Genomic DNA, 14045 nt, shown 5'->3' with positions numbered 1-14045 from the left:
ACAGGTCGAAAAAATAGTGGTATTCCGCGATTAAATACGATTTTAACAGTGTTCTAGTCATTTACTGTTAGTATCAATGGCTCGGAATTAATCTACGTTCTTTAAGCTTCAAATCGAGTGCTTTATCTAAACGAAAGCTATCCGTATAACGGTGTAAGAGCTGTCCAAACTGAACTAAACGAGGTGCGCATAACAAGACACAGTATCAACCGTTGCAAACTATTGTAATTTTAACAATGTTCTTGTGATTATTTTGTCTCAAGCAATAAATTATATTAATCTACGTTGTTTAAGCTTTAAATCTAGTGCTTGAGAAATAAAAATGGTGGTCATATAACTGTGTAAATGCGGTCAAAATATGTGCAACTAATTTGCGAATGATTCTTGCCATTATTGATATAGAAATTCACGGAGAGAAGAGGCATCCATTATTCCAACATGTTTCGACAGCTCTTACACCGTTATACGAACAGCATCCGTCTTGAGCAAGCACTTGATTTGTTCCTTAAAAAACGTAGAATGACTTCCTAGTATTGATAATAACAATAAGTGAACAGAACACTGTTAAAATCGGATTTAAATGCGCTATGTATTATTAACATGTGGCGCCATCCGTGGCAAACCGCAGAAATAGTTTGTCTATCAGTTTGGAGCGATTTATCATGGATGGCACCACCTGTCATTTGCGACTGCAACAACGAGAATGATTGTTGCTACTTTTTACACACATTCTCAGAGCCAGAACGGCATAAAGTACATGAAATTGAATTACAACTATTAATAGAAACAGTTGTGTAAATCTTTCGAAGAATTTACCTAGTACACTATTTTTGGTATTAACCCCTTGGCACCGGTGGACGAGATATCTCGCCACGTGATTCCGTTCATGACATGCTTTTACGAGATCGTCCAAAGCATATCATGAACGAAATCACGTGGCGAGATATCTCGTCCACCGGTGCGATGGGGTTAAAATTGATTCTAATCAAATAGCGTATACATACCTTAACTTTTACATGACCACTTACATGTATGTACATTGATACATTTTCTGTAATGTATCACTCAAAACAGATTATAAAGTATAAAAAGTTAGCAGACTAATTTTGTAACAAAAAATAAACAAAAGATGAAATAAAAATAACTGTTATCAAGAATTAATGAGCACATAAACATTTATTGGAACCTGAAATAATGTAATATAAACTGAAATCTGATTGTCCTGTCAAGTTTTGTTGCTTCATGTATTTCACGTTAATGTATTTGCCTAAGAATGATATGATCATACACATACTTATAAGAATTCTACCAGTCAAATGTAACTTGCTGAATAACGGTATATATCATTTTAGATGTATTATAAGATTAAAATGTACACTTAGTTGCAGCATGTTTCTATATCTGAACATTCTGTAACCTTTTAATTCTCATTTTCAAGTAAAACGTAAGTCTTACTTAAAAAATATTACCGTTACTGAGAACGATCAATGTATGTTCATGGAAACTAATGGAATACTAAATACTGATCACTCTGCATTAATCATAATTAGCCTGAAATACAAAATGAGCAACAATTTTAAATATGATAATACTACTAAGTCGGCGCAACAACAAATGGATTTCAAAAACTATATTATGTAAAATAGTTTATGAAAAATACAAATAACTTTTCTTGGAACAATACATAACTGAAAGATATGACTGACCTCTTACAATGTACGTTTATCGAGTACTTCTAAACATGGAAATACTCACTAATATTTTTTATCTTTATGAAATATATTAAAATATTAATGATATATTAAGAAACACGTCAAGTAAAAATATAACACTGGCCCTTAATTTTCTTCTTCATTTACTGGTGAATTCATTACATTATTTTCATTAACTTCCTTCTTCGTTGTAGCTTCATCTGCTTTTTCTACCATTTCTGAACTTTTCGTTATTTTCGTTTCTTCCTGTTCAGAGTCTTCCTCTTTATGATTATTTTCTTCCAAGGATTTCGGTATGTTGTTATGATTAACAGTCTTGCCACGATTTTTGGTAACTTTCTTTTGCTGTGCTGTTTCCTCCTTCTTTTTCACATTCTTTCCTCTTTTTGTTAATTGAATAGACTCTGTTCCTTCCAATTGATTACTCTGGACCTCTTGATTCTCGTTGTCGCTAGTATTAACAGCTTCTGAAGAGGATGATTCTCCTGTTACTTTTGAGTCGTCTTCATCTTTTGATGCATCTTCAGGACTGACCATATTCTTGCGACCTCTTGTGTTCCTTGAAGTAGCTTTCACAGGTTTGTTACTAGCTACTTTTTTCGTTGTTCTTACAACCGCACTTGGCTTTTCTATTTTAATAACATAATTTTTAATCTCATTATAACTGGTTTGTTTATTTTCATTATAAATAACTTTACCTTTTACATCATTATCAACTCCGGCTTTCTTCCTAGTTGCTTTTGCCTTTGTATTATTTTCCTTAGATACTGCTTTAGTATTAGCCTGCTTTGTCTTTTTTGTAGTCGGTACTTCTAAACTTTCTATACTCTCAGCTATACCTTTTTTGGCTTTCTCCCTAGATTTTGATTTTGCTACAAGTAAAATAATGTTACATGACAAATGACTATATGTTAAATATATATCCTAACAATTAAGAGAATAAAACCCATTTCACATTTTTATACAATGATCCAAATTTTTTCTCAGAGTTCTACAATTAAATAACAGATGAAACGATACATATTTTCCATTAACGAATAACTGTTATGTCGAGACAAACGTCGAGAGAACAGCTAAACGACGTCGAAGTACGCAAGAAGTTTGAAAACGTGTACATACATGAACCCGTGTCGGCAGTTTCCTCGACGTCTTTGGTTTTCCTAGCAGCCGATGCCTTAACTTTTGAGTTCGCTTTCGTTGGAACATTTTTGGCGGACATAGTCTTGTTCACCGGTTTTGCATTTTTAGTTACGACCGGCGCGGTGTTGGCGATATCAGTTTGCTCGATTTTCGCCGATTTCGCGGCTCTTGGCAATCGCACTTGCTTCTCTTCGTCGCTTTTACTCGCAGTCTTCGCCGAAATTTTTTTTCTTTTCGGAGGCGATAAATCGCCGGCTTCTGCGACTCTGTCTACAACCTCCGCATCAGCATGTTTCGCGGTTTTTCGGGGTGGCATCGTGCTCTATCAATCTTATTTAGAATCACCTCTGAACAAAGTCGATGCGGTTCGATTATTCTATTCCCCTTATGTAAATACTACTGATATCGATACAACAAACAACTACCTTTTATGTATCCTCGTTTTTGATCGTTAACTGGCGTCCCAACGTGCTACGATCAGCTACGATTATTCGATGTTAGCAAGTTACACCACTAACATAGTAGCAGATCGGCAGCTTCAACTTCGGACTTGGTTTGATAATCGACAATCGATTTTTGGTTTGACAAATGGCGTCCGGATTATCTAACAATGACTAAATATTAAAAAATGTTGATAAATATCTGTAAATCTGTTGCGCACATTTCTGGAAATCGTAATGAAACAAATGAATGTTTTTTGCGCAATTTTTTTATATTACTTAAGAATCGAGCCTAAGACCTGCTAAAACCCACAAGTGTTGTTCCCTTCGTAATCGTTTCACACGTATGCTAATTTATCGTTTAAATGTATTTCACTGATTCATGTTCATCTTCAGTTTTATTTATTCTAACTATAATGTAAGTTTTCTGAAAAATTTCTTTAATTTTTAAGGTAATACTAATATTTAGAATGTTGAATATGTATCACCTTTTGCGAAAGAAATGCGGAATATGTTTTCATCGATTTATATATACTTATACATACATACATTCGATAAGTCGATGCATGCATTGCATATATATTTCTCACATTACAAATGTATGTTTCTATAGTTTGATTAACAAGCATAGAAATTTTAATTGAATTTATTTATTAATAAACAAAAAAATTCTTAACTTTCGTACAACTCTTGATTTATTATGTTTATGTTTAATTTTTTTATATCATTTAAGAACAAAATCCTAGCACTATCCCGTACCTCTACACTCTACACTCTACACACGATTCATTTATAAAACTTGAATGATGTAAATATATTTACTATATATATAGTTAACAAATTAAAAAATACATACATGTATTTGTATTTTGTTCGTGGTTATAGGGATCCGAGTATCATTTACAGACAGATATCATTCATAAGAATACATGTTATGGTATTACAAATAAAGACTGTACCATTCTGGGTAATTTTCATATTTACAATAAAAGTGAGTAGAAGTAAACTTCAATATCACTGATGATCACTGAACTGAACGATGATGATGTTATTACGATTTCACGGATCACTGTGTTGTATGTAATCAATTGTGATGCAGTGATGCTCTATCGAACTCACGAACTGTCATTCATGCAGCATGCGTGTAAACAAAAGTCGCCTTAATTTGTTCACAGAAATTGAATCAATTTATTTTATTAAGTACACGCTGCCAATTAAGCCACTCCTTTCTAATTTCAGGAGTCTATAAAAGGTGAGTGGTATCAACACCATAACCTACAACCGTTATGTTAAATTATTGGTTAGTAACAATACAATATTTACGTTATTTCTATAGAAATGAACACCAGCAAAAAGATCAACGTGAATTTTTCGTCTCTGGTGGGTCTAAAAGCAGAACTTTTGAGGAAACAGACTGAAGTAAATGAAGCTAAGCTGAAGTCAGAAATCAATTACACTGTACCAATAGTTAAGAAAAAGCCAAAAATAGTTAAGGAAAAGAGTACAGAAAAAAATATAGAAAAAACAGAATATATTGAAGATACAAATACCCATAAAAAATCAAAGCTAATGTTAGAAGCAAAAGCAAGATTATATGAACGATTAAAAAAATCCAAAAACAGTAATGATAATTTCCTTGTTGATTTTACAAATAAATCAGATGAATCTGAGGAAGAATCATTACTAAAAGATGACAAAGATGATGATGCATCATTGAAAAATGAAGATGATTGGGTGGAATATGAAGATTGCTTTGGTCGTACAAGGAAATGTTTACGTGAGGACTTACCTCTCATGCAAGAGAAAGATAACTTGATAAAGCAGCAGATTATAAACAAGAAAGGTATTGATCCAAAGACTAATGATAATATAGAACAAACTTTTGTTGAAGAAGAGAAAGAGCCTGAAATAGAAATTATGAGACGAAAATGGGAAGAGCAAACAAAGAAGTTAATAGACAAGGTAGACATACACTACCAAGATGTTTTGTTTGATGAAGCCAGAGCTCATGGTGTTGGTTATTATGCATTTTCACAAGATGAAGAGGAAAGAACTAAACAACAAGAGAACTTGTCCAATTTAAGAAAGGAAACAGAACGAAAACAGAGAGAGATTAAAGAACTTAAAGAGTTGCGAGAAAAAATGGAAAATAACAGATTAAAAGCTGCTAGAATTAGGCAAAGAGTCAGAGCAGGATTACCAATAGAACCAGAAGAAGATAGTATCAAGGTGAAAGAAGAAAATGAATTGAGCCTAAATGCATCAGAGATTAGTAATAAAGAACAGACAACTGAAGTTACAAACGAGAATTGTATTGAAACCGAAAAGAGTGAAGAAGAGAAAACCATAGAAAAAGAAAATAAAATCAGAGCATTAGGAGAATTATTGGGCAAAAGGAATCATTGGTATGAAATGTCGCAAGAAGAATGGATACATAAATGTAGAAAAGTTAGGCTTAGTGAATTTGGACCAGTATATGATAATTTTAAAAGTAGTGGTTATCTGATCCCTGATAATAATGACCACAAATTTGATCGTTCTGAAACAATTATTCAAACTGAATTACAAAGCAAAAATGATAGGAATACCAATACTTATGATATACCACTTCCTTCTACTTTGCTAAAAAGTAATGCCAATACTGAAGACATTACTCTTCCCCAAACAGATTCTACTACTCAGTATGACTCTGTTGTTGCAAACATAACTCTGAATGATATACAGAAGCAAATGAAATTTAACAAAAGCATAGATGAAGAAAGTATAGCAGCAGGTCTAAGATATTTAAGAGAGAAATTTGAAGAAAGTCAGAACACTTGAAACGTTATACTAGAAAAGACTACTTTCATTTTTAAACAAACCTGACAAAGTACTAAAAAATCGAAGAAATATATACAAACTCTTGTAAATACTCATATGTATATAAATGTATACAATGTAAAATATACTACAGATCCTCTTTAATACATTTTACATAAAAAATATTGATACGTTAATGACTCCTGAGCCTCAAGACCATTTTAATAGATGTCTGTTAATCTTCTGTATCTTCATCCATCAGTGCTGCATAATCATCTACACTACCTGTACAAGATGATTTTACCAGAAATTAATTGTAACAACGCAACATGTAAGTTCATGGCAAAGAAATAAAATATTACCAGATAAATTAACATTAAGAAAAACTGAACCACAAGTGGGACATGTCACAGGGTTGTGAACTGTAGCATATTGTTTTAAGCAATGTAAGTGTAATAAACTTTGACAGTGGTCGCACCTCTTGCTCTAAACAGAATAAAAAGAAAATGTAATTTGTAGTTTAATGCTATAATTATATCCATTCTTTATAAGAACTTACATAAAAGATAACTTGCTTACAAAGGCAACAAGTACTTATATTACCCTCATAAGTAGCTCGAAAATATGGCATTAATTCTGTTATACTTCTTATGCCCATGTAATAATTACCATTCTGTAAACATAAGAAACTATGTAACAAATAAAGTATAAAAGTTTTATTTGTCTTATTATTATTACCTTATAAGCTAACCATTTTCTATTAACTGCATCGTTCAAAAATTCTTCACCCATTGCTTTTGATAACTTAACATCTGGCAAAGAACACAAATTAAGACATGATGTACTTTGAGCGAATCCATTACTTGATGTTATGATTTCAGAAAATATGTTTCTTAATAAGGCTAACTGTCCTTTTGAAAATTCATTTTGAAATCTATAATAATTTGTGGTTTTAAACAAAAAATTAATGGTAATGTTAATCAAATTTGAAATATATGTATATACCTGGTTACTTCATCAAGCACAGTACTTATTAAAACCCAATATACTTGACCTGTAATTTCACACTGTGCTTTCTTGATTAACATATTTAAAGGTTGTAACTGCTCATTTATATGATTTATTACCAATGATATTTTATCATCGTCTAAAAAAATGTATAATTTCATCTACAAAGTATATGCACAAAACACAATAAATATACATTAAACAAAGTTTACTACAACATAAAATTCACTTACTAAATAATTTAATAACCAAATCTTTTATCTTATTTTCATCCAGAAGACCTTCGTGAATGATTATTTGTAAAAGTATTTTGTGTTTTTCCGTATAAACCATTTTTCTGTATTATTATTGTCATAAACAAAAACGTGACAAGGGGGTAAGTATTATGTATAAAAACATAGATATCTAAATAGTAATTCTCTATTACAATCTTTTAGAATTGAATTCTATCAATTTTAATGTAGAGGTACACCAGGAGAGCTGAGGAGAGCTCACGAGAAACCCTCCAATCAAATTTGTTCGTGACAAAGAAAGCGAACAAAAACACAAGATCAAGTGAGATAGAGCGATAACAGAGTAACACGTGTACTGATGTTAATGACGTGGCGTCTTGCAGTGCTAAGTATTGGTGACTATTGGTCGGCGAAATACCCCTCTTGGCCCTGTGCCGTCATGGATGATTTCTTCTGAGCAACACACTTTACCTTTTACTACATTTTAAAATCTCCAGTAAGCAATACTTAACGAAACAAACATAAATCAAACATAAAATACGAGTCCAAAGTATAGCTAATAAAGTTTACAAATAATGTTGAGACACTTATTCCTGCTACAGAGTGTTTCTCATGCTGCATCGAGGAAACTAAATTTCGGAACGTAATGTGAATCGAGCAGTGATTTTGACGTAATGAAAAAAGACGTATGGGAATCACTGATGCGACATGCTGCACTTTCACTGCATTATTATCGACGGATGAAAGTCAACTTGAATGCTGCAGCAGTTATCATAAGCGCAATTTAGGAGGGGGAAAAGAGACTACTATAAGTTGTATTGTTGACATTAAAATTGTTGCGTAATCATTACGCCGTAATGAATGTCGTCTTCAAACTGCAAAGTTACAATTAATATAAATTACAGTAAAACGAAAATCTTAAATCCACGTAAAATTCATCTGTAATCTAGGCATTTTACTACCTTACACTCAATCAACATGATCAACATCCATCAAGTATAAACAAGTATAAATAAGAAGCGAGAATCGGGTATGAGTTCGTAGTCCTCTATCGATGGATTCGCGAAACGTCAGCGTTTCGCCCAGTTTTGCCAGAAGAACATGATCCATCCTTATGCAAATTAATATGCATTTATTGGAAAGGCGAAAAAAGAATATTATCGTTACACGTTAAAACGGGGTAGCAGAACCGATCAAACACGTAGGAAGCATATCTGTTGGGTCTATAGTACAGTGTAGTACAGGCCACTACAGGCACAGGCTGTATCGTGAGGGCGCGAGGCCGCGACCCTGAGCCCGATACGCGCGACGCGGAATAGAGCGTTTCGGGAGCAGAAAAGTGCGCGGAACGAATACGTGTCAAACTCGGTCCACGAATACGGAAAGTAGAACAGCATCGTGTGGTGCACACGGGTATCTTGCTATCGTTTACGTGCGTAAAGGTCGAGAGTTCATGATCATTCATCGGCTCGAAACGATGATTTTACAAGACATTTGACCGACGATCTTTCCTCTCCTCGCTTTTCACTGCCGAAAGAATCGGAGTCCAGACGTCCAGAGACTGTAACACATCAAGAACTTTCGTTCGACCGATTTTCGTAACGCGACGTATAACCTGTCAGGAGTTTGCAGCCTTACGATCTCGACCTGAAAGAGCAGTGTGAAAGTGTGAGATACTGAGACACCAGAAAGCGAAAATGCCGCTTTTCGGTAAAAAGGATTCGAACAAGAAGATCAAGAAGGATGGAAAAGATGAAAAATCACCGTCCGTCGAGGATAAGTACATCCTGAAGGAGTTGCTCGGAACGTACGTATTATACATCATTACGGACTGCGTATTGGACCGTAATGGAATTATCACACCTATGTAGATATCCATCGAATTCTCGAGTGTGTATCGCTTGTAATGGCTGTTACGTATAAAGAATGTTTTGAAATTGCTTAACCGAACGCTATTATATAAATAATAGTATGTACATATTTAATGTTTGAAAAATCGTTCGGAATGTTACACATGAAAGTTGACCACCATTTACTGACTATTTAATTGACGTGTACTTTTAAAATGAAAGTTATACTTTATTAATCCTTTAATGAAACCTATGATTTATATGATACAGTACATATGTTAACGGTCACTTTATACAGCTACCTACAATTTTTCTTTTGTTTAGTCGTTGATGTTTCTTAAAATATTGAAGTATGGAAAGTGCTTTCTGTTAGTAGAGAATATTGTACAAGATTTCTTAATTTAGTGCATGCATATATAAACAGGAGAACATATGCAATATACAATACATATGTATATTTCATAGCATGAGGGATATCAATTTTTTAATACTTTTGTACTAAATATTGATAATGTTCTATTTATAGTAATTAATAGTAAAAAGTACATTTATTACTTACTTATATGAATTAATATTACAATGAAAGTACAGGAATATACATATTAGGGATTTACATTGAAATTCATATCAAAATATGCTGTAATCAATTGCATATAGTCTGTCATTAAATGAAAAGTCTGGCAGTGAATGTTGCAACATTTGCAGCAATAAACAATTGGGAATAATTACATAAGTCTTCTTACATTGTAATGCAATATGCTACCTTGTTGTAATTAATAATTTAATTTCTGTGATAAGCTTTGTGCCAAGGATTTAAAATTGAAATTAACACTGATATTTTAGATTAATATGACATTCAAGAATTTTATGTGTTTCTGTTTTATATATTGATAATGTGTACTTTTTAGGGGTGCTTTTTCTGAAGTACGCCTGGCAGAAACTAAGGAGAAGCCTGGTCAAGTGTTTGCAGTGAAGATCATTGACAAGAAAGCACTAAAAGGGAAGGAAGACTCTTTAGAAAATGAAATCAAAGTTTTGAGAAGGTAATGTACATTAGGATTTTCATTCTTTCATGGGTAAATAAATCAGTTACCTTATCTTTTATCTGCATACTTGTTACAGATTAATGCATCCAAATATTGTTCAACTGTTAGAAACATTTGAGGACAAGCATAAGGTTTATTTAGTTATGGAATTGTAAGTTATTATTTACTATTCTAATGTAAAATTATAGACAGTGCAGATTTCAGAATTCTTTGTTTTCTTCTGTTAGAGTCACTGGTGGAGAACTTTTTGATAGAATTGTTGAAAAAGGTTCCTATACAGAAAAGGATGCATCTGGTTTAATAAGACAAATTCTTGAAGCTGTTGATTATATGCATGAACAGGGTGTCGTACATAGAGATCTCAAACCTGAAAATCTTTTATATTATAGTCCACATGAAGATAGTAAGATTATGATTAGTGACTTTGGTTTATCGAAAATGGAAGACTCTGGTATCATGGAGACTGCTTGCGGTACTCCAGGATATGTTGGTAAGATAATAAAATGTTTTTGTGAACAGATAAAGATACAGATGGGAAGAGAATTAATTATGTATTTATGTGCACAGCTCCAGAAGTCTTAGCTCAGAAACCATATGGGAAGGCTGTTGATGTATGGAGCATAGGAGTAATTTCTTACATTTTATTATGTGGATACCCGCCGTTTTACGATGAGAATGACGCTGTCCTGTTTGCACAAATTTTGAAAGGTAATAAGATTATTTTTGGGAGAATACTTGTGGCATTTGGAAGGACTATACTATCATTTCAACTTAGTTACTACTTTTAGGACCACACAACCAACAAGCACATGCAATTGTTCATTAACTTGAAATTTTCATTTTTAAGGTACTATTCTAGTTTTTGTATGCTGCTTTATACATGCTAGTATAGTAAGTAAATGACATTCTGTGTGCGACCGCGTTTCTTCTTCTAAAAACTATTAGCTGTTAATTTATTAAAAAAAAAAAAAAAGAGGACACATTAAAAATTCGTTTTTAGTATTATATAGTACACTGTATAGTATTATCAATTATCGAGGAGTCTTTGACGCAAGTAAAAAAAAGATAAACTTTAGCTAACAGTATTTCTTCCAAATAAATTGTTTAATTTATATGAAATACTTCATAATAAAAAATAAAATCGTCTACTCTATAGCAAAGAGCTAACCAGACTGTTATAGGTGAATTTGAATTTGATTCGCCGTTCTGGGACGATATCAGTGACTCTGCAAAGGATTTCATACACAAGTTGATATGTGTCAATGTCGAAGAACGCTATACTTGCAAGCAAGCCCTTGCACATCCTTGGTAAGATCATTATTACCCTCAAATATTTCACACTGTTTGTTTCACTTGAAATTGCATTTGTTTTTCTATGTAGTCACACAGAATGAGTAATGAAGTTACACTGAAAAATTAACACCATTCTATAAAACCTTAGAGTATATTCTTGGCTCTAAACATTTCAAAAGTCGTGTTTTAAAAGTCAAGCAATAAAAACATTACAGGAACAGAATTGCCTTTAATAATATGATAAATATGGAATCAGTAAGTAAAAAATTACATTTATCTTGTCATCCAGTAACATAACATATTTTAAAAATACTGGTTGCATTCCCGGATGTGCAGAATAACCGAGTGTGCATTACAAATCTAAGATTAAAATATCTGTTTTTCCTGCATTGTAATGACGAATAATAGTCAATAAATTAACACAATAAAAGTCAATGAATGAATGTACGTTGGATAAAACAAGACTTTTTAAAAATACATTATTACTGTATAATGTCGGTACCATTCTATAATGATAATAAAAATTCAAGTGGTGTTCGCCGACGTGTTCATAAAACAATATGCTGTGTATCGTAGTGTCTATTTTCTTTTTAATGTGATATTGCGCAATTGATTTTTTCAGGATATCCGGCAACGCAGCTAGCAATAAAAATATCCATGGTACTGTATCGGAACAACTTAGAAAGAATTTCGCCAAATCAAGGTGGAAGGTTAGTATGGTTGAATGATTTTCAACCCGCTGATTGTATGTGTTTGCTCGCCAGGCTCCGTAGGAAAGTCTTCCTCATCTCTCATGGTTGCAGCAAGCCTATCACGCAGCCACGGTCATACGTCAAATGCAACGGCTGGCTCTCAACAGCGGCCAGCAACAGCAGCAGGGTCCAGGATCAACAGGCCCCTCCAGCGGCAACCCCATGCCATACCCCGATCAGTCGCAATCCAACAACCCCAGTCACCAAGCCAGATCAGTGGAACCTCCGAACAACCTCAATTGAAGCAAATACTTGAGCCGCCGTTGCCCGTATCAAGCTTGGTGGCCTCAAATCCTATTCCCATTGCGATCACCCCAAATTCACCACTATACTTACGCAACAAACGCTTCAAGCTGTGGGGTAGCACACGCACTGCTCTGTCTACTCTCTTTCAGACAAATATATCGTATCTTAGAAAGCAACGGAAGTATAAGAAAAGCTGAGTCACGCAACTAAATTTTCGTCTACGAGAATACTTACTCGAAGCCGTTGGATATGGCGTTTCAACTCCCTCGCCAAAACTATTTAATTTGGCGCAGGGATTTGTATAGATTTCAGCTAATCCGCTTTTATTCGGTGGTCTCCTGTGACACGGTTACCACTAGTTATGTACATTACAGACCTATGTAACAGCCCGCGTGATACAAAGCGATTTTCCATGTTTTTTTTTTCCACTTCGCTGGCTCTCTTCGGACAGTCGCGCATAGAGCTTCATTGTGTTAATACACATATTAACAATAGAATCGAATATCTATAGCTATCAATAGAAGTTTCATGGCGATATGTTAAAGGTTATTGATTTGATCGAGCGAGATCTATCATAGGTGTGTATCTGAACGATGTTACATAAATTGTGAAATTTCATATGACACTTTGCAAGAAATCTTGCTGGATCAAATCTAAGTGAATGTGTATAAAACAAGAACTAATGTTAACAGTACAACGACAAGTTTTTATCTTTTATAAAGTTCGGAGTAATGAATAGTGGCTGTTTAGATGATTTTTTGCAATGTAATAGCCTTGTTGTATCCTGGCAAATATGTTTCAAATTTCATAAATATAACTTCTTGCCCGGTACCTTTAGAGCAAATGGTACAACGGAATGTAACACTTTCTGAAATAACATTTTGATAGGTACTAAAAAAAGACGAATTTAGCGAAATGATTTCTGTAAAACGGGATCACTTTTAATTAGCGAGAAAAATCTTGCTATACGAGATCGTGTTGTGAGACTGTATAAGATCTGATTTCAAGTAATCCTTACTCTTACGTTTCGTTGATAACTAAAATATATATATGTATATTTTATTTCATAACATAGGTAAATGCAAGTGTTTGTACCAAGCCATGTACAGTCCACTGGATTATAAAATGTACATTGTGTACACAGTATACTCTTTCTGTTACATAGTGATATTGCTACATTTTTAAGAAACTCTGAATCAGATCTGTTAAAAACTAGATATAATATATGCATACATACATGTATATTAATGTCCTGATATTTTTAATCATACATTGCACTAAGAATGTCAGCAAATGTGTACATAATACATACACGATTCCTCGTTTGTCTCTTTGCAAAATGCAAATATAAAAAGCAAATTATATAGTTTCAGGTATTAGAATCCTACAAAGTTCCTTGAAAGTAAACGCACGATGCATATTTTTGGAAAATTTGTAACCACGTTCAGTTTTTAATACTTTGCATGTTTCTTGAACTACAGATAAATTAAAATTGTCTTGTGTCAAAAAAATCTGAAGTACAAACT

The 14045-nt window shown here is 33.4% G+C and overlaps 4 protein-coding genes across 8 annotated transcripts; 2 read left to right on the top strand and 2 right to left on the bottom strand.

Annotated features, from left to right (window-relative positions):
* Positions 1–1838: 1838 nt before the first annotated feature.
* On the bottom strand, positions 1839–3446 carry LOC107191451 (serine/threonine-protein kinase VRK1-like). Of its 2 annotated transcripts, XM_015580508.1 has the most exons (4): positions 3278–3446; positions 2832–3199; positions 2411–2584; positions 1839–2341 (listed from the first exon to the last, which is right to left on the bottom strand). In XM_015580508.1, exons 2-4 carry the CDS (start codon positions 3166–3168, stop codon positions 1839–1841), a joined length of 1014 nt encoding a protein of 337 aa, XP_015435994.1. In that variant the 5' UTR covers positions 3169–3199; positions 3278–3446. The 2 variants fall into 2 exon arrangements, with proteins under 2 accessions (XP_015435994.1, XP_015435993.1); XM_015580507.1 differs by having other exon boundaries at positions 2832–3446.
* Positions 3447–4169: 723 nt separating this feature from the next.
* LOC107191456 (coiled-coil domain-containing protein 174) lies at positions 4170–6112 on the top strand. Its single transcript, XM_015580512.1, has 2 exons — positions 4170–4544; positions 4629–6112. Exon 2 carries the CDS (start codon positions 4631–4633, stop codon positions 6110–6112), a length of 1482 nt encoding a protein of 493 aa, XP_015435998.1. The 5' UTR covers positions 4170–4544; positions 4629–4630.
* Positions 6113–6237: 125 nt separating this feature from the next.
* LOC107191459 (non-structural maintenance of chromosomes element 1 homolog) lies at positions 6238–7668 on the bottom strand. Of its 3 annotated transcripts, XM_015580516.1 has the most exons (6): positions 7333–7668; positions 7097–7238; positions 6830–7025; positions 6651–6764; positions 6454–6577; positions 6238–6376 (listed from the first exon to the last, which is right to left on the bottom strand). In XM_015580516.1, the coding sequence occupies exons 1-6, from the start codon at positions 7430–7432 to the stop codon at positions 6327–6329; spliced, it is 726 nt and encodes a 241-aa protein (XP_015436002.1). In that variant the 5' UTR covers positions 7433–7668; the 3' UTR covers positions 6238–6326. The 3 variants fall into 3 exon arrangements, with proteins under 3 accessions (XP_015436002.1, XP_015436001.1, XP_015436003.1); XM_015580515.1 differs by having other exon boundaries at positions 6238–6577; XM_015580517.1 differs by having other exon boundaries at positions 6238–6577; positions 7097–7260; positions 7333–7336.
* A 1016-nt stretch (positions 7669–8684) lies between these two features.
* On the top strand, positions 8685–12905 carry LOC107191440 (calcium/calmodulin-dependent protein kinase type 1). 2 transcript variants are annotated; one of them, XM_015580495.1, is made up of 8 exons: positions 8685–9139; positions 10091–10225; positions 10305–10379; positions 10456–10718; positions 10796–10936; positions 11410–11536; positions 12144–12181; positions 12286–12905. In XM_015580495.1, the coding sequence occupies exons 1-8, from the start codon at positions 9030–9032 to the stop codon at positions 12714–12716; spliced, it is 1320 nt and encodes a 439-aa protein (XP_015435981.1). In that variant the 5' UTR covers positions 8685–9029; the 3' UTR covers positions 12717–12905. The 2 variants fall into 2 exon arrangements, with proteins under 2 accessions (XP_015435981.1, XP_015435982.1); XM_015580496.1 differs by having other exon boundaries at positions 12144–12231; positions 12325–12595.
* Positions 12906–14045: the final 1140 nt, after the last annotated feature.

Source organism: Dufourea novaeangliae, unplaced genomic scaffold, assembly GCF_001272555.1.
Source record: "Dufourea novaeangliae isolate 0120121106 unplaced genomic scaffold, ASM127255v1 scaffold267, whole genome shotgun sequence".
NCBI lineage: Eukaryota > Metazoa > Arthropoda > Insecta > Hymenoptera > Halictidae > Dufourea > Dufourea novaeangliae.
The sequence above is the reverse complement of the archived record's forward strand: the minus strand, read 5'-3'. Positions and strand labels throughout refer to the sequence as shown.